Below are 21,063 nucleotides of genomic sequence, written 5' to 3'. Positions count from 1 at the left end.
GCACAAGCAAAGTAGAGGAACAAGAAAAATACAAAAATCAAAGGCAAAAAACAAAGAAATTATTTAAATCGAAAGGAAATCAAACAGTACTAGAAATTATGAAGGAGATAGAAACAGAAAAAAAAAGACAAAACTTAAAACCATTGTACCAATACATAAAACTAGGTAACCGAAAACAGACAGCTAATATAAATAAATGGCAGAAGTATTTCGAAGAAATATAGCAAGTATCGGATAGAGAAAAAGAAAGAGAAACAATGGCGTACACAGAACAAGATGGAGAAGAAGAAGAAATGTTCTATAAAGAAGTGAAAGAGAAAATATGCAAACTTAAAAACGGAAAAACAGCGGAGAAGACAAACGCTATACAGATGTATTTATGAACTAATACAGAATATATGGAATAAATAAATAATGCCCGAAGAATAGAAGAAGGGAATTATAGTGACAATCCCAAATTAAGGGGACCATAGAATATGCAAAAACTACCGAGTAATTAATTTACTGCATGTACACATAAAGTAATGACTAGTATAATTAGAGACAGACTAAGAATATATACAAACAAAGCATAGGGGATTACCAGTACGGTTTTAGAAAAGGAAGATCCACGATAAACGCTATACATATGCTAAAACAAGTGATAGAGAAAACATATGAGTACGACGGAGAAACACATATACCTACTTTTCCTAGACTTTTAACAGGCGCTTGACAAACTAAACAGAAGAAAAATGATCCAAGACTTACAATAGAGTAATATATCAAATAAAATTATAAGAATGATAGAAATGACAATGCGAGATTCCCAAGCAACAATAAAAACCGGAAGAGAAAGAACAACATGTATCAACAGATAAAAAGGCATTAAAGAAAACCTTCCAAGAAATAGAAAACACGTATGACAGAACTGATAATAGATTCACACAGTTTCGAAGAGGGTGAAACATTTAAATATTTAGGAGTACTAGTCAACAAAAGAAAAGAATGTGTAGATGTAAAAAGAAGAATTCAAGAGGAAAATACAGCGATTTATAGAAATATAAAAATGTTTATAGATAAGAAGATAAGCCAAAATACAAAAATGAATGTTCAATCACAAATTAACCCCTTAATTTGTAATCTTACATTATTCTTAACTTCTTAATCTATTATAGTTTCACCGTGTATAAATGACATTGTAAAACCATATCGTATAATATTTTAATAATTAGTTCACTTACCTACAACTAAATAAATTGCCGAATAATATAGTTTCTAATTGAACTTCCTAAGTGTTGCAATGATGGTCTAGATTAAATTGTAATGTAAGCTAATAGTTCAAAGTTGGTTAGTATCATAGAAGCAATAACCTCTGTGCTTAGGTATGAAATATTTGTGAGATTATAAATTGGGGATGCTCATCTGAGTACAGTCAATCATAAGTAGTTACCTAACGAACATCATATTGTGTAATTACCAGTAGCTGTCAATAAATCAACACTTTTAGTCCACAACTTCAACCTTTTATTATACCTATCATCGTCGATCGACAAGAAGCAGACAAAGGGGCATTTATAAACCGATTCGAACCTCAAATCTACGTTCGAAATTTTCCAATAAAAATCTACAAAACGACCATAAGACCAATAGTGTTATACGCTGCAGAACCATTTACATTAACAGCAAGAGAAGAAGAGCAATTGAAAATTTTTGAGAGGAAGATTACCAGAATAATACTAGGAATAAAGAGGAAAAACGAAGAGTATGCAAGACAATAGATGAATCACGAAATACAAGAATGGATGAGTCAAGAGAACATAGTTAAAGCAATAAAAGCACAGATAATTAGATAGTATGGACACATAATGAGAAGATAGAAGAGCAATCCGTTAAGAGTTATAACGAAAGGGATACCACCAGGTAAAAGAACCAGAGGCAGACCTAAACTGAGATAAAAGCAACAAGTGGAAAAAGACTAAATGACTAGGAAAGTTATAAATACAGAAAGGACAATCAAAGAGAGAAAAGAGTGAAGAAAAGTAGAGAAAACAGCAAAGTGACTCCAGAAACTGTAAAACTAAATCCAGAATGAGATGATCCTTCACACAAAAAGGATCTACAAGTGAAAACAGCTTCAGCTTCTTCGGGAGCATATAGCTTGTATATAAATAAAGCTCAGGCAGAAGATGGGCAACTGATTAATATATCTGTTTAACAAGATACAAGAAAGACAGATTCTTTCGGTTCATCTAGACATTTAGAAAAAAAAAAGCATCAGACTCCATTACAAATACGCCTGATTTTGATATTTAAATTTTTTTCTGCAGTAAAATTGGCTTATATTTAATACGTAATTTGGAAAGTTTTTAAATCTACTATGCCCAGTTTAAAAATTTCATAGATACTGGAAAATGTCGGGGATGAACTACCCGAACACTAACGGATTTTTAAGGATGCGCTATTAGTTTTTGTTCGGACCTTCCAAACAGTAGAATACCTTACTCTATTTTTACTCTCTTAATGAGCACATTGGTCACTAAATCTGAATATATAACAAATACTGTATTTAATCAAACCTTGATTTTCCACGTGGAAAGATGGTAGCAGGTGCTACCACGTAGCGAAGATACGACTGTCTTCCTCGACAGATAGGAATAAGATTATAAGATGATGTAGATGCATGGTACAATGAACACAAGGTGTCATATTGCGCATTAAATTTGACTACTGAGCCAGGCGTGTGACGTAGCAAAGATCTCTCTGACCCATTATTTGTAATGATAGTTTAACGACTTTTTTTGACATTGCGCGTATCATACCTTGTGTTCATTGTCCCGTGATGTAGATTTGTCGTTTCTTTTTGAAGTGACTGCACCCCGGAAATATAGGTGAGGGCGACTATTAGCGCCAAAGTTTCTTAAGTCTTAAGGAACGGTATATTTTTTGACAAACCGTGTATATTGAAAAAATTCAATATTTGTTTTAGGTTTTAAAAACATATAGAACTTTTTATAAAATTAAATTTTTTTTTCCACAAAACTAAAAATAAAAAAGTTTTCTATATGGTGCCCACTTAATTGGACCCCCTGTATATACATCTATAATATTAATAAATTAAAAAATATATCTCTATTGATTTCATTTCTTCTTCAAACAAATATCGTAATTGCTCAATTTGCCGAACCTATTATATTGAAAAGATAAATGAAAACTGACATAGAAAATCCATTTCGTTTAGAGTTTTCTTAAAGCTGTTTTGAATTCAAAGTGCAGCGTTTTAATAAATGAGCAAGGAAAATCCTTTCTTCTTTTAAATTGATGAAATCTAAGGTACCCTTCAATTGGCATGCCATTCTACTCGTTTTTCTTTGTTAGAAAAAGTAATATTTTGTTTCCGTTTGCAGTAAGAGTCCATTGTTTTTTTTTATTTAAAACTGGTATCTACTTGTTATACAGTCATAACAGAATCAAAAAGAGTTATATTTTGCTATTTTTAGTACGTGTAATTTTAAGGTTCAAATTAAGTAAAGACGAATTTCAACATTTTTTTTTGTTAAATTACTAGGTAAATCAAAAACGTAGTCAAATGCGAGGTTCTTGATAATTTCCCAAAATCGCAGCATAGATCAGTAATAAAACTATGAGCATGACTATTTCCATTATAAACTTAATTTCTCTGCCTAGATAGAACTTTCGTAAGACAAAATGGGTATCAATTATCAAGCCCATTTGGAGAATGATATTAGAGATTGTAACTTCCGTCAACTAAGAGTCCGTCACTTCAATAATCGTTTAATCGCTTAAAATAAAATTTTTAAATCCTATCTTAATTAAAATTATCTATCTAATCAATTCATTTTACCTAAAATATTGTCAAACCATACGAAGGTCACATTAATTACAAAACCATTAAGGTTTTTTTGTGGTTTTCATACTCCATGCTTTCATAAGTAACTTTTTATAATACCTTTTAAGGTTCATAAACCTTGTGTTTTTCCCTACTTTTTATCAAGAGTAAGAAGGAACTCTAACACAAATTATCTTTTTAGCCTACTATAGGAGTCAAGTAGGAGTCAAGGGGAAGAAGTCTTTGTTTTGTTTTTTTATGGGATATTTTGTTTTAAAGAAGAAGGGTTAAGTTAATCCCTAGTCGAAGTTATACCTGGTTCCAGATTGATTCTCCTCTGTCTTAGCTGTTCCGTCAGAGGTCCAGATCTTACATTATTATTCCCGGACAACTTCAAGAAACCAGCCGGAAGACCTCTCTCATTTAGAGTGTGGAACACTGCTAATTTGTATTCAGTTTACTCATCAATGTTAATAATTTTTTATAATATTTTTTTTTTAACTTTAAATCGTACTATTTAGCTAATGATAAAGACCCGTCATTTTTTATAAAATAATTACTAAATAATATTTAAGGACTAAGTGTCAACTACAGGTTGAGGTGTTAAATCCTCCCTATCAACTCAGTTGTACGGTTTTATCTGTACACATTTAATCAGTAGGTTCTTTATTGATATTTTATTATTATATATTTAAACCTTGGACATCTATCCCGTCAGGGATAGATGTCCAAGGTTTTTTACTCTTTTAGGACATTAAATTGAAAGCCGAAGTACAGAGTTACATCTCTAGTAGGCAAGTAAATTACCTTTTTAGGTCGAATCATTAAAAATTTTCTTATATTTTATTATTTGTAAATTCAGATTATCAAGAATCAATTGTGTATAACCAGGGAATTTTTTATAGCATATAAGTAACTAGGTTAACTGTACATAAATGGTGGTGGGTAGCTATAAAAAATTAGACTGTATATATTTGGATAGGTATTAAATTTGTGGTGAAAACTAAATATTTCAATTAATACCTGTTTTCCTTTTTATTTCAGCAAACAGCTTTACAAGATACCTTGGAAGGTATATGTTAATACTTTCCTGCGCCCAATCACATCTTAGAGCAACTTCTATAGTCTATTACTTTCATTTACATTATTCGTACATATTTTTTTAACTTGTCATTCATTTTCTCATTTTACGGTCTCTGTAGGGCATTCAAATTGGCCGAATTCTCTTTTGTGTGTCAAGTAGTCACTCTCCGGCTCCTTCTGCTAGCTAGCCTTAATTTATTTGTTTTTTGTTACATTGGCGCTCTGTTCTAATTTGTTATATTAACCCAAATACTTTTATTACATTACACATACACATTTTTGTTACATTGGCGACCTACACCCCCATTCATATATTTTGTTATAAGATATTGAGCCTAAGGTAGAAAAGTACAAAAGATTTACCAAACTTATAATTAGCTGTGCTAAAAATACATTTTACGAGATCTAAGCAAATCCTACATTTCATGATGTACTAAAGAATTTAAAGACCTATATGATCAATATGAACAAACCGAGTGCGAAACTTCTAGAATCTCTAAATTTTGCAAGAATCGCTAGGTGGAAGAAAACTCTTACAATTCTTAACTTCACGCATATAAATAGCACTACATTCCATGCTGGACTGAAAAATGTAAAGACCTGTATGATCAATAAGAGCAAACCAGAGACCCCGACAAAGGTGAACAACTTTAAATTTCTCCGAATTCTGCAAGAACCACCAGGTGAAGGGACACTCTTTGAAACTTTAATTTTACGCGAAGCAGTCGCACTGTCTAGAATCTACTTAGTAAACTGGAAACAGGCTCTAAAGCCTATGCAAAACCACAAATATAGATTTAACGTAGAAATAAAAAATCTTGTCTGCTCCAGATGTGGAAGTTTCTTTTTATACAGCTCCATCATATAAACTATTAAAAAAACTGTTTTAGAGATTATTTTAGAACATACTAAATTGTCACCTCAATTGACCGTAAAAAATACAATAGAACTAGTTAATAAAATAAAACATTTTCAATTACCTAACAACTCAAAATTATTTTAATTTGACGTCAAAACCTTTTTCATAGTATTCCTCCTAGAGAAACTTTTGTTCTAGTAAAAGACCTTTTAGACCATAATCTTACAAATCCAATCATTACGTCTGAAATTTTACATCTTCTTGAAATTTTCATAAGCCAGGACTACTTTAAATTTAATATTCATACTTCAAATTAATATTTAATATACAAATAACACTGTAGGACTTATAATGGGTAATCCTCTAAGCCGATTGCTATCAGATATTTTTATGGACCATCTAGACACAAAGAGTTTAAAACATCCCATGTTCAACCAGTTTTTGTATTGGTGGATATACGTAGACGATGTACTGGTATGTTTTACAGGAACTAACAGACAACTTGACCAATTCTTATCGTATATTAATTGACTCCATAGTCATATTGAATTCACAATAGAAACACAACAGAATCAATCCATAAATTTTCTAGATTTAAAAATTTTCAAACTTAAAAACAAACATGATTTCTCCGTATTTTGTAAACCTACCCAGACTGATATGACTATACACAATTTATCATCCCATCCTACACAACATAAATTGACTGGCTACCATAGCATGTTACATACATGTATACATACATACAAAAGAACTTCGAGATAGAACTGAATATCATTAAGCAAATAGCAGTAAACAATGGGTATAACGAACACACAATAAATAAAAGTTTAAATCAAAACCTACACAAGAAAGCCCTCAAATTAGTATTTCCTTTTACCAGAGAGAAAACCCAGTACCTTCTGCTCGATAACATATACAGGCAAGATATCAACAAAAATGGTCCAATATATACAAAGAAAGGAATAACACCAGTATTAAGACAAAACAACAACTTGGGCAAATATATTAACAACAAAAAGAATCAAAAGAAAAAGCAATTACACAGCGGTGTATACAAACTTAAATGTGGCAACTGCCCTAAAACTTAGATCGGTCAAACTGGTAGAACTTTTATCAAACGTATAACAGAACATAAGAGGATTTTCAATAATAGAAAAACAGATTCTACGTACGCACTTCACCTTCTAGACCATAATCATTCTTTGAATGAGGAATTTCAAATTCTCTACAGTCAAAATAAAGGCCTTAAGCTATCTTTATTAGAATCTATGGAAGTAAACAAATTAAAAAATACAGACATAATTTTAAATGACCAACTTGAGACAAACAGTTCTCCGCTCCCCAACCTATTCAGTTAAAAACTATAAACTGTAAAAACATACCATAAAAATAGATCACTTAAAAGGCACTCACAAAAATTCTCAAAACTCCACAGAAATAACTCTGATGCAAACAGATAAGGCTACGCAAGAGATATGCCGTGCAAGACGGACTTGCATAACATGAATTTGTATAGCCTAAATGTAAAGCTATCTTTAAAGACTATAAATTATTAGACGCATAACAAAAATGGCTCACTTGAGAAAGACATTCAGCCGAAACAGTTGTAGTGATAATAATTTAAAATAGATTTTGTGGAAGTGTTGAAAACAAAAATTTTCAGTGTTTTGTTGTTAGATAAAATAAATTTTCATCAAGTAGCGGTCGAATCCATCACTTACTAAAAATATCGTTTATAAATGAAGTAGGTATGTAGAATGGTCTTTTCACATTTTAAAATAATTACTTTATTACTTTGAAACATTTTCTTTAATTTTTTCTAAACCGACAAAGGTTTTTTGTAAATAATACGTTGTAAAATTTTCTTTTCATTTCCTTGAACTGTAAAATTCACATTCAACAGGTACGTGATATTTTCGTTGCAACTCTGCTTTCTGGATATAAGCCACTTCTATCCACGTAAGTGGATAATCCAGAACGTGTTGTATTGAATATTCAGCATATTAGAAAATAGAGGCAACGAATGGTTTTACTATTCCGCTAGAGTCCGCTTTAGCCGGCACACTCAAAGGGCTAAGGACTTTGTAAAAGAGTTGTTTTGAAAAGTTTTATTTAGTTGATTGTGGTTTTAGAATACATTAATGGATTTAACATACGGTATTGAAGTAATGAACTGCAAAAGTTGTAGAAAAACCGACATAAACTCACTTCTTAGTGATCTCAACTTAAAGCGCTAGAATATCAAACAACAATAAAGAAAAATGGATATTTACCAAAAATTGGTATGTAAAATTTGAGAGATGCAATAGTTGTCAATAATAGACTGATGGATCAGTCTATTATTGCCTTGCAAATAAGGATAAGGTGATCTCATCAATTGTTTAAAGACCATAACAGTTATGAAAAGATGGAACGGAAAAACGTACTACCAACTCTTTTAAATTCTCAAAACTGCAGGTATAACAGTTATTTATTATATAATATAAGAGACTGATAAATTTCACTGAGATGGTCAATATCATTACGCCTGTTAATAGTTGTAGGTTGTTAAAAAATGTGACACATCTCAAGGAAAGTTCTTTTAAAAAAAATATTTTCGGTGGCTACAATTTCTGTATTCTCAGAATCAGCCTGGTGATTTGTTGACACAACGTGTGTAGAAAAATCACAAGTGTTCAGAGCAATCGATGTTGCTTCAATGTGAAATGAGGCGGCCTTTCAAGAAACGACCACTTTGCCCAATATAAGACAATTCACAAGGAATCAAACGACCACTTTGCCCAATATAAGGCAATTCACAAGGAATGTTCTAGACCGCATTGATTTTTTTTTTTTTTTTTCTTGTTTAGATGAGCGACTCTTAGTGTTCGAGAATAATTTTTCTATCGACCTAACATTCTTTATCCCAATTCTGATAGGCACAATCTGGAGAAGCCTCGAAGTGTTTTAAGTAAATTGTGAAAAAAATGGTAAAGAGCAATGAATGTTAAGAGAAGTGGGAGAATTCTGAGACATAAATTCTGGTGGACTATTTGAATTTAATAACAAAGCATCCGATTTTCTAGCTTCAGACAAAGTTGGTAAGTGTCTCTGGTATTAAACTAAACAAATATTTATTTATGAGACGTAGGGGATATGAATTCAACATCCTCTATAATAAAGAGGGAATCCATTATGTAAAGAGCATGTGTCAGCCTATGAACTATAAAACTAAGACATTGGAGTAGGTTACGTTTAAACCTCTAGCTTATTGATTTTCACAGTCATTGCTCCTTATGGAGTATATATATATATATATATATATATATATATACATATGCAACGTAATTGTGATATGGCGTTATTAGTGAATAAACCTTGTTTTGTTGACCATAGGAATTAGGATTTATTGCAATCCCATCTCTAGAGTATATTTACTATACTAAAACTAATTTTTTGGTTATAATTTGGAACCGATACAAAACATAAAGCAAGAAGAATCATAAAAAAAGCAAACAAAAATCCTGACAGAAATACACATCTAGCATTAACAGTAACACAAATATATTATCGGTTTCGAAAAAAGGTAAAAAAATAACAAGAGAGCACACTTACCAACAAATGGTAAGTCTAGAAAAAGAAGGGACGTTACTAACTGATCCAGAGGATATATTAAATGAATTAGTTTATACCTATCAAAAATTCTCATTCAGCCAAAATTACAGTAACGAGTTCTTAACTTACAAAAAACAGGAGGAGACAGCACCTATTACAATTTCCGACGAATTTAATCCTATCAATACACCTCTTAGTTATGAGGAGTTTCAAGAAAGCACTTAATAGCATCAAAGATACTTTACCAGGATCAGACGACATATCAATACAATTTATTAAAAAACTTCCCATAGAAGCAAAATAGTTTCTACTTCAAATTTTTAATATTACTTGGTCACAAAAATCATTTCTAAAAATCTGGAAAAATGCAATTTTTATTCCTATTATTAAACCAAATAGAGATAAATTACAACCACAATCATATCGTCCTATATAAATAACATGTTCTTCATGTAAACTTTGGAAAAAATAGTCAACAAAAGATTAATGTGGAACCTAGAACATAATGATCAAAAGCATTTGATACAGGAAACACCGTACACATGAAAACACCGTACATTGAATACTCTAAAATAATTGGGATATCAAGGAAATATTTTGGCCTGCATAATCAATTTTTTAACTTTCAAGTCTCAAGAGAATGGTGCTATATCCTATCGTAGGGAAAAACGGAATCCCACAAGAATCGATTATCAGTCCTACTCTATTTTTATTCGAATATATTTATTTATTTCTCTATATTTATTTACTCCATATTTATTTTAAATTAATAAACGATATAATAAAAATCTTTGCGAAACCTGTTCAAGCAAGACTATACGCCGATGACCTAATTATTTACATCAAAGGCAAGAACGTTAGTCGTATGGCGTCAGCATTACAAGAACACTTAAATAAACTAGTAAATTGATACCTAATTATAGGTTTCAGGTTTTGCTCTAATAAAACAAAATGTATAATATTCGCAAAAAGACATATCAAGGAAAAACCAAACCTAATCCTTGAAAACCAAAATCTTTTTTATACAAACGAAGGAAAATGTCTAGGAATGATATTTAATCAACAGTTAAATTGAAAAAGTCATATTCAGCAATTATTTCTTTCATGTCGAAATGGCCTTAACTTGTTAAAGTACCCAGCTCACAAAACTTGGGGTGGCGATGATAGAACACTATTCATATTATACAGATCCTTGATTCGTTCCAAAATTTGATAAATAGCATACAAGCTGCAATAGGTGAACAGACGCCAGAGCTACGTAGGCAGCTATTAACCCCTAATTACATGTCTAGCATAACTGTTAATAAAAAATTCCAATAAGTAACATTTTAGACATATCCATGGCTAATGACTTTTCAAAGTTCAATCTCCTATATTCCCGCAGAATTTATCATGCAATGAACCTACTTAACAGTAAGCAATTTCCACCCTTATATCAATACAAAAATATATCTTCATCTTCACCTTGGATTATAAAAACTCCAACAGTCAATTGCAGTCTATTATAATTCCAAAAAAATAGCACCAACCCTAATCTTATCATACAACTCTTCAGAGATTTAATTAACTCACATTCCGATTACACAGTATACTATACAGACGCATCTAAAACTAAAAATGGAGTCGGAGTGGCAATAATTAACAGCACTGAGAAGATCTCAAACATAGAATTCCAGATACTGCAACTATATTAACAGTAGAACCCTATGCAATTTATCAAGAGATACTACATGCAAATGCATATAAGATGAACAAAATATTAATCGTGACAGATTCTGTCATCACTACAAATACTCAGGAAAATATACACGCAGCATTTATTAGCTTTACTAATAACGGAAGAACTATATAAATTGCATACTAAAGATACAACCATTAAGTTTCTCTGGGTTCCATCACAGATGGAATAGCAGGTATTCAAGCAGCAGACAAAAATGCTAAAGAGGTTATAAACGACAACAGTATTCCCATATCACCCCAATCTTCATAAAGCACTTGTTGGAGAACTGGAACAATAAATGGAAATTTACACCATCAAAGCTCCAGGAGATAAAAAATAAGATTGGATCATGGTAACCACCCGAGATATCCAGACGAAAGCAAATAATTATTTCCCGTTTACGACTTTTACATACCCAGTTTTCTCATGAATATTTGTTTAAGAACGAAGAATACCTAAATTGTGATGAGTGCGGTTCACTCCTTATGGTAAAACATGTGCTAGTGGAAAAGTGCGACAAGTTCAATCGTCACAGAATTAAATGCCATTTACCAAACTATCTTAAAGACATTTTAAATTAAAAAAAAAAAAACAGTATGGATAACCTAATTTTATTTTTAAAAGATTTTAATTTATTAAGCAAAATGTAATTAATTGTTACCGTTCCGATAATAACCTTATTAGGTTGAAGCGGGTTTTTTGTAAATAAAAAAAAAACATAAAATGAGATCCAGAAATTGTAGTTTGCATTTGTGAAGCGCGTTTGTGGATACCCTGTATATTCTGTCAGTTTTAATCTAGAATATTTGTAATTCTCTTTACAGAATGTTGCTTTTGTAAGAAATAATTTTACCTTTTATATTTTAGAACAATGCTTTTGTAATTGTACTTTAGCATAGCTTCGAACATAGCCTAGAGGTTTAAATATTTTATAAAGTATATTATACGTTTTACAAACATAATTATATTTTATTATTTTTAAATTTCTACCTGAATTTTATTAAAATCTGATATGATTAATTTTTTTTAACGTGTAAACACTTTCTAAATAGCCCCAAAAAATTAACTAAAAATGTGCTTTGTATGGAAATTAAAAATTACCTGTTAAAATAAAATCCTTCAAAGTCGGATAGATATTGTTAATATTCATTTTATTATTAGCAAACTTTGTTCAAACACTTACCGACATAATGTGTCGTAATTGATTCCTTTCGGCGACCGCGAATCTATTATAACCAGGTCATGAAGTCTCTGCTGGTACTCTTCCAGAGCTGTTTTATCTGAGTTACAAGTTGTGATTTCAAAACCTAACTTTTCAGCAGCCTTTGTAATGGTTTCGCCTACTTGGTCCAAAGTAGAGAAAACCGTCAGTATCTAAAAAAAACGTAAATTGTAAAAGCTTTTTTAGGTATTTGGTATAAGTATTTTTTATACTTTTAGGCTTTCTACAGACTATAGTTCTCACTTCGATATTGATATTGATATTGATATTGGTAAGGGGTGAAATAGCTCAACACGTTAATCAAATTTCTATCTATTTGTTCGGTATGTACTACTTACTAATTACACCTACAACCATATGTTAAAAAGTTTTGTTTCTTTTTTTTACACCTTATCTCCTAGAATATCTATTAACAGCTAATTTCATTATGTCATGATGTCTTCACTGTATCCACTGCTGCTTTGAATAGAGATCTACAGTTTACTGCTTTATGATGACACAAATTCTGTTCAATCTGATAGTTTAAGACTTAAAACAGACGGAGCGGTTTTCATCGAGTCGGCAAAGAAGTGGTTCAAAACATATGCGCGTCGCCGCAAACTGTCGATCAAGAAATTATCTAGAAAATCATCATTATTGTGATGTTGTCCAGTTGCAAGTGCAGAAAGCAATATGAGTTCTTCTGATGGGAGTGCTAATGATTTGTTTTTTCTAACAAATGTTGGCTTATTATATAATAAAATGGGGAAAAAATCACAAATATTGAATACATCCCATAACAAGTGAGAGAAAACTAGGGACTTTTTTATATTCTGTATCAGGTTAGTCTGTATAATTTGAAAATTTGATTATTTTTTATTTTGATTGACATTTTTAGCGTGTATATTAGAGGATACACCGGCCTCTGAGATAATTTTTCCAAAACAATAGGTGAAGAGGCCAATGTGTCCTATAGGACACATGCCATTATTGTGGACTAACTTTTTTGTTTGTTTCAGATGGCGAAACATATTGAAAATACTGATAGAAGAAACATTTTATTACTCCACTTTGAAAATGTCCTCCATTGGTAAGAGAGTCATTTCCAAAATGGGCTAATAAAATGTTTCTTCTTGTTTCAGATTTGAAGTGATTTACTAAAAATAGTGTTAATAGACTGAGACTTAAGTTACCTATTTAGAAAAACAGTTATACCTATAGTAGGGAACAACTAAATAATAATGGACTTTTCAAGTAACGATTCGTATGACGATCCTGATTTTATGCCAAGTGGGACAGACGAATCAGATTTAGATTCGATTGGGTATTCCGACAAAAATTCTGATCATAAATTGACTCTTATGTAGGTGAAAGAATGTAAGAAAACATTCAAGAAATACTGCATCGGTTGGAACAAAATGCAAATGATAAATGCTGAGATGTGTATATTTGCAGACGACATAGTATTAATTGCGGAAACTGCAGAAAAACTGAAATACAACTTAGAGAAATAGAACCTAGAAGCAAGCAAATACAGCTTAAACGTAAACAAAGAGAAGACTCAAATAATGAAAATATCAAGGAAACAAGGGACGGAAGATCAAATAGAAGTAATGATAGATCAACAAAAAATAGTACAGACAAATTCATACAAATACTTCGGAACAGTAATCAACAACAAAGGAGACATCGAGGATGATCTTAACAACAGAATGGAAAACACAGGAAAACTATTCCAAGCACTAAATAGAGGATTCCTTAATAACAAAGAAATATCAACAAAGACCAAGATGACAATATACAAAACAATATATAGACCTACAGTGACATATGGAGCAGAAAATTGGATATTAAACAAAAGACATCAGAGCAGAATTCAGGCAGCAGAGATGAAATACCTCAGAAGAACGATAGGAGTAAAAAGAACTGATAGAATCAAAAATGAAGAAATAAGAGAAAGACTCAAAATCAAACCGATACTCGAGTCAATCAAAAAAAAAAAATTGGCATGGTTCGGACATCTAACCCGGATGGACAATAATAGACAAGTAAAAAGAGTGTGGGACGCCAAACCAATAGGAAAGAACAGAAGAGGAAGACCCATTAAAGAATGGAACAGTGACATCTCGCAGATACTGCAGAGTAAGGGTAAGACTTGGCAGGAAGCAACACAGATGGCATCCAATAGGAAGGAATGGAGAAAGTTCGTTAAGAGCTAGGACACCTCAGAAGACTGTCAAATATTGTAATTTAATGAATTGTATTGTAAACGGCCCAACACCGAAAGGTACAAATGGGTTTTAATGATTAAGTAAAGTAAAGAATTGACTCTACAAGTACCTCCATCAGTTTCTAGTCCAATCTTCAGGGATGACAACCATCAACTATGTACATCAACAGCTTTAAACCAAAGAGAGTTAGTTGAGAATCAGCTAAAGAATGTAGTCTGGGAGATGTGTCAAAAAAATAATCCAAATCAGTTTGAATTTATTGCAGAATACAAAAGTGGTCTGAAAGAAATATACAAAGCAATGTTTGCAAATGCTGAACCATTGGAATATTTCGAACTATTCTTAACTGATGACATAATTAGTGTAATAGCTGATGAAACAAATCTTTACGCCACACAAATACTTACGACTGGTCAAGATATCTCTCAGCGATCCAGACTTTATGAATAGCGACCAGTTGATAAAGCGGAAATATATCGATTCCTTGCTCTTGTTAGATGGATGGGATTGGTGAAAGTACCAATTATTCGTGACTATTGGCGAACAGATAATTTATATAATTTCCCATTAGCCAGGTCTGTTATGTCCAGAAACAGATTCGAAATCATTTTGAAAATGCTTCATTTATCGGACAACACGAAATCCCTAGAAAATGACCGCTTATATAAAATACGAAACGTTAACAATATGTTTATTAACAATTTCCAAAAAAATTATACGCCTGGAAGAAACATTTGTATTGATGAAAGTCTGATTCCATGGAAAGGACGATTGCTCTTCCGACAGTATATATCCAATAAACGGCACAAATATGGCATAAAAATTTTTAAGTTATGTTGTGACAAAGGATACACCTAGAATATAATATCCTGGAATCGATATATTGTGGAAGGTCAAAAAATGGAGAAGTTGGCGTTGCTGAGAGTGTAGTAATGGAGCTCATTGACGATCTTCTGGATGAAGGTAGAGTTCTATACAAGGGCAATTACTACACTAGCCTCTTATTTGCATATCGTTTGCTGAACCGAAATATCCACTTAGTTGGTACACTTAGACTCGATCGGAAATATCTCTGCCACACAATGTTGTTATTGCAAAACTAAAAAAGGGAGAAGTTGCTGCCAGCACAAGTAAAGATGGTATTAGTATTTTGAAATAGAGGGATAAGAGAATTGTTTCTGTCCTTACTACAAAAGATTCTGCATTAAAGACTGTAGAAAAGACTACACGTTCTAGAAATAACATCACCAAACCCAAGTGCATAGTTGACTATAACACAGGAAAAGTGTTCCATCGATTTGAGCGACCAAATGTCGTCATATAGTACAGCATTGAAACGCTGTACCAAGTGGTAGAGAAAATTGTTATTTGAAATTATATGGTAGACTAGCATCGTTAATGCTCATTTTTTATACAACAATAATGATTTGAGAATGCAGAAGTCCCTTAAAATTACTGAACTTAGGGAACAGGTAATCCGTTCTTTGTTGCAAAAATACGCAACTGATGTACTACCACCGCCAAATCCGCGTAAGCCTGGACAAAAATTAATTCAAAAACTGATTGGAGATCCACCAAGAAAAACTAAAGGAAGGTGTTCGGAATGCTACAAAAAATATGGCAAAAAAGGAACTGTGGTTGACGGAAAAATCAAATTTACCACTCAAGTACAAAGAATGTGCACCGGATGCAATAAAATGTTTTGTTTAACGTGCTTTAATAAATATCATTAGTTTTTTTTGAAAATAAAATGTTTTTTCATTTAATATTTTATTTTTTTAATATTCACCAAAAAACCCATAGTATCCACAACCCATTCGCGTGAGATATCCGTTGGGGCAACTACTTCACGTCTACAATGTAAAATGCATTAAACTGTGTATTCTATAGGAAACACCGGCTAACAATATATGGTCGTCTGGTGTGCCCTATAAGAAACACTGGCCTCTCGCGGAAGTCTAGCGTATGTCCTATAGGAAACACTGGCAGTCAACCTGGTATACAGAACTAATTCAAAACATAGAAAAATTCTTCAAATTAAGCAGAATATCTAGAAAATTCTTTCAAGAATTGTTAGCTATTATAAAAGATCAGTGTTCCAAAAAAAATACTACCATGAGAAGAGAAAGCATTGCAGTAGAAGGAAAGCTTCTCTCCTTCTTAGGCTTAATTGGTTTTTAAAAACAATATATTTGTATAAATACTCCAGTCGACAGAGACGAAAGTATCATTGAACCTCTAAAAATCATATGAACAAGCTGAATTTTGCTGGGAATGATCCCAAAAAATTTTACCACGTTTATCATCCGGCTTCCTACTAAAATGCACTCTCATAGCTGAGATCATTTTAAACAAAAATGTTTATTAGCACTGTTTGTGTAGAATAAACCGTGCTCTCAGAAACAATGCTTGAAACGACCGGCGATTTTGAGTGTCAATTATATTATATTATTGAGAGTATTAAAAATATTTTAAATAAAATTTGTATAAAAACTTCTATTTAAAAAATTCTTTATAAAAGGTATATATATTTTAAAAAGTCCTTTTGGGTTACATCACAGAACGTTTTCGCACTAATAAGTCGATCATCAGTGCATTTACCAGGTATACATAAGGGAAGCCACTAAATATGTGGGTAAAAACCCTTGAAATGGTGTTAACTTTGTTAATTATTACATATTTCTTGATAAATTTAAATGATGTAGTTTTAAAAAGAGACATACATCATGGCAATGCAATACTTCCAGGGGTTGCCAACCCAAGAGAAGGTACCTCTATGGGTTCTCGATAGCAACTGATCTATGTGTAACGTTGACACAACTTTACAACAAAAGGCTTTACGTGTGTGTTGTCACATAAGCAAACAAATACTGACCTGCCGACCAGAGTCGTAAAATCGCTTTCGGCACATGATACTTGCGAAGGTACGCTCGGCGGTCGCCTCAGCTACCCCGTCGACGACGCACCATATTTATGTTTCATACAATACAAGACTCATTCAAGAAGCACCGCTTCGGCTGCTGACTCGGCGAAAACCGCTTTGTGTGTTTTAGCTCTAAATCCTGAAAAATTTTGCCTTGAAATATTAGTTGCAATATTTTATATTTATGTGTCATAATATTGGGTGCGTTCAGACGACTTCAGCAGCTGGACAGCTGACTAGATGATCAAGTCTTAGGCTCGATGCACACTTGCAAGTAGTGTGCACGCTGCGAGCAAGATGCGTGCGGTTGGCTTGTTTACTTTTCGTCATTGCACACTGCGCGGTTTCTCGGTATGTTCAGTCTCATTATGCCTCTCAAGCAGAATGGATGACCAAAGGCAACGTGTTGCATTTGCGTTTATTTATATGAGTATGTTATGTATGAGTATTTATATAATAAAAAAAATCGGTTGCCTGTAAAGTCGGTTTTACGGGCGAAGATTTTACGTGACAACGTCTTTTTCTCGGTAGAATATTTATTGATATGAATATTATTAAATTGCACAATAGTTGTTTGCAGTTGAAACGCGCTGTTTCTTCTCAATCGACTGAATTACGATTGATTGCAGAGTGATTTAAACTAATAATTTACTTAACACTATCAACATTTGTCAATAGTATGACATAACCTATAAACTCAGTTTCTCAACTTTTGTGTCAATCTAACAATTAATCAATCAATAATAGTTTACGATAATGAAATATTAGTGTACAATTATTTACCTTTATTGTTGTAGTTGTTGTAAATGACGAATCTAAGCACTCCACATTTTCACTACAGACACAGCTGACGATACTTTAACCACACGTGTGAACTTGTATTATGACGCTTTCTCGGTTTTCCAACGCCAAGTCGTAACTTTCAAGCAGCGGTTTCGCCTCAGAATGCACTGCCTAATTACAACTCATGTACTGCTTAACCACTAGTGATCGTACGTATGTTACCCGCGGCGTACACGCTACCTGCAAAGATGCAAGTATGCATCGAGCCTAAGCGTTGGCGTTCAGACGCCTCCAGCGCAAGCCGTTGAAAGTCAGCCGCTGTCAAATTTACTAAGCATACTTAATTTCCACTGGATAAACTCAGCGGTTGCTTATAAAAATAATTGCTCATTTTTAACGCAACCTATCCACGAGGTAAAAATCGTTAGAAATCATTCTCGTTTTTTTGTACTACAAAACAACATTTAATAGAGCTTGGGAGACTACAGTAATAGCACAGCCAAGGTCTATTATCCCCAAATTGCCAGAAAATAAATTCGAGTTATCTCCGCATGCTTATATAGCTAAATCCTTTGTAAGCAATTTGATTAATTTTATAAAGTTTATTTTTGGTTTATTTTTAGCACTTCTTCTAATAAGTCAGGCGAAGTATGCAAACTTGTCGGATCTAAAAAACATTGTGGTACAGATACCCAATGTTATTTGAAAGACTTTCCACGTAATAGTTTAGAGACGACAAAAAAACTTGCAGGCGATGAAAAAGTTTTGAAACAGTATCATATTTTTGGTATCTTTGAAAATACTAGAATTTTAGTTTTGAAACATTTACAGCATAACTAATAGACCAAGTATAAAACTTATACTCAGAATAAATCAGGTATAGGCAAAATCACTACCAATCAACATGGAATAACTTAGATAAAGGTTATACTTGATATAAGAATTTATTCCAGAATTATACCGACCCATACCCTTGTTTAAGTCTAGTATAACGTATTCTATGAATGTCGTAGTCATCAGTGGCACGAATATATTATTTTTTGTATTGTTTTGTGAGTAGCTATAGGTATAATAAAAAAATGTGTTTAAAAGGTGTGGCGGCTGTCAAGGAAGTTGATAATTTAATTACCATGATGGAAAATACAAGCAAAAGAAAAACGTTTAAAGAAAGAATAAATCCTTTTTCAAAATACACTGATAGAGAATTTAGAATAAGATATCGGTTTTCTAAAGATGGTGTAAGGTTTTTTGCAATTTTAAGATACTCAAACTCAACATATAAGATAAAAATAAAGATATATTTGGTGTCAGTTGTCATTGTGAGTTTCAAAGAAAAATCAAAATTGACATATTTCATTCAATATGTCGTTGTTCTATGTATTTGTGCAAAAGATTGCGACATTGCCAAACTATTATTTCGGAATAAATTGGAAATACTTATAACTAACATATACCGAGTTTATTTGTAACAAATTATTTTAGTATTATATTTTACCTTATACTTAGGATAACTATTCTAGGTATAAATACGAAATAACCTTAGAACACGAATGTTTTATTACTAAGATAGTTAGAAGTAAACCGAATATTTCGCTATGACGAACTACCGCATTTATTATATTTTGTAGTTCTTGTGCGCTGCTTGCCATTAGGATGGTATCATCAGCCTACCTGATATTGTCTATGCTGGTTCCGTTAGTCTTGATTCCACCTTTGATCTTGTCTGATGCTTTTCTGAATATAGGATTCGAATACAGATTAAATAATAGTGGTGATAAGAAGCAATCTATCCGCACTCTTCGTCGGATTCGTATATCTTCGGGGGTTGTGTGCTCCATTTTAATTGATACCGTTTGGTGCCACTATAGTTCTGAGATAATTCGCAATTCTTGTTCATCAGTTCCAGTTGTTCTCAGAATTTCGATCATTTTTTGATCGTTAACGCAGTCAAATGCTCACACGATCGGTGATTCAGCAAATTGCGAGGCAAAACATAATATATACATTAGCGGGACGGACGCAAACCGTCACATATTCATGAAATGTGTTAATTCAAATAAAAGTCTCTTTTTTCATACGGAGTTTTGACTATTTACTAGCGGCACATTCGAAGTGCAAATCAAGTTACATTCAATTGTATTGATTCATTTGTATTTTCGTTTTTAGAGCAGTCTTTGTTACTTCAACGTCTGTATCAATGTCTATACCAAGTTGTCTAGTGTCTCTATTTGTTCCTCAACCTTGATACTTATTTTATTTTTCCTTTTAAAGTTCTGTAGTTGTGAGATGTCTATTTTTCTTGACACTTTTTTCCTTTTAACTTTAAGAAACCTTTTTAATCTAATTCATAATAACTGGATTGTGATTGTTGTAAATGCTAACAATTTTATCTTCTTTGTCTGCAGGTGATTTTAAAGTGTATAGTGCCTTCTAGGGTGTTGTTTAAAGAAGATGTTGGCTACTAATAGGTTGTTCTTTACGCAGAATTGCACCAGTTCATCATTTTATTATTTCTGGTACCAAGACTGTTTGCTTCTATAATATCTCCTTCAGCACTACGACCAATTTTGGCGTTAAAGTCACCCATGATAATTAGTTGCATTATTTCATGTATATTGTTATAAAACTTTTAAATTTCTTCCTCCGATTTGTCACTTGTTGGATCATACACCTAAATAACATTTAGGTTAGGTTAGGTAGGTTTCTCTGGGCTGTTCTTAATTTCAACATTGCTACTTGATCATTTAGAGAGATGAAGTCTATGACTGAATGCGCAATTTTGTCCAATACTAATATAGCCGTCCCATATTGATGTTCTGGGTAGGTTATTCCTGAGT

The 21,063-nt window shown here is 32.4% G+C and overlaps 1 protein-coding gene across 4 annotated transcripts in view; it reads right to left on the bottom strand.

Annotated features, from left to right (window-relative positions):
• Positions 1-21,063, bottom strand: part of Pde8 (phosphodiesterase 8) — a 1,030,175-nt gene that overhangs the window by 276,101 nt on the left and 733,011 nt on the right. For all 4 annotated transcript variants that reach the window (XM_072540201.1, XM_072540203.1, XM_072540202.1 and 1 more), the window contains one exon: positions 12,272-12,462. In XM_072540201.1, the coding sequence (XP_072396302.1) occupies positions 12,272-12,462 (191 nt within the window). The remainder of the gene's footprint in view (positions 1-12,271; positions 12,463-21,063) is intronic.

The sequence above is a fragment of the Diabrotica undecimpunctata genome, chromosome 8, assembly GCF_040954645.1.
Source record: "Diabrotica undecimpunctata isolate CICGRU chromosome 8, icDiaUnde3, whole genome shotgun sequence".
In the NCBI taxonomy this organism is placed as follows: Eukaryota; Metazoa; Arthropoda; class Insecta; order Coleoptera; family Chrysomelidae; genus Diabrotica; species Diabrotica undecimpunctata.
The sequence above is the reverse complement of the archived record's forward strand: the minus strand, read 5'-3'. Positions and strand labels throughout refer to the sequence as shown.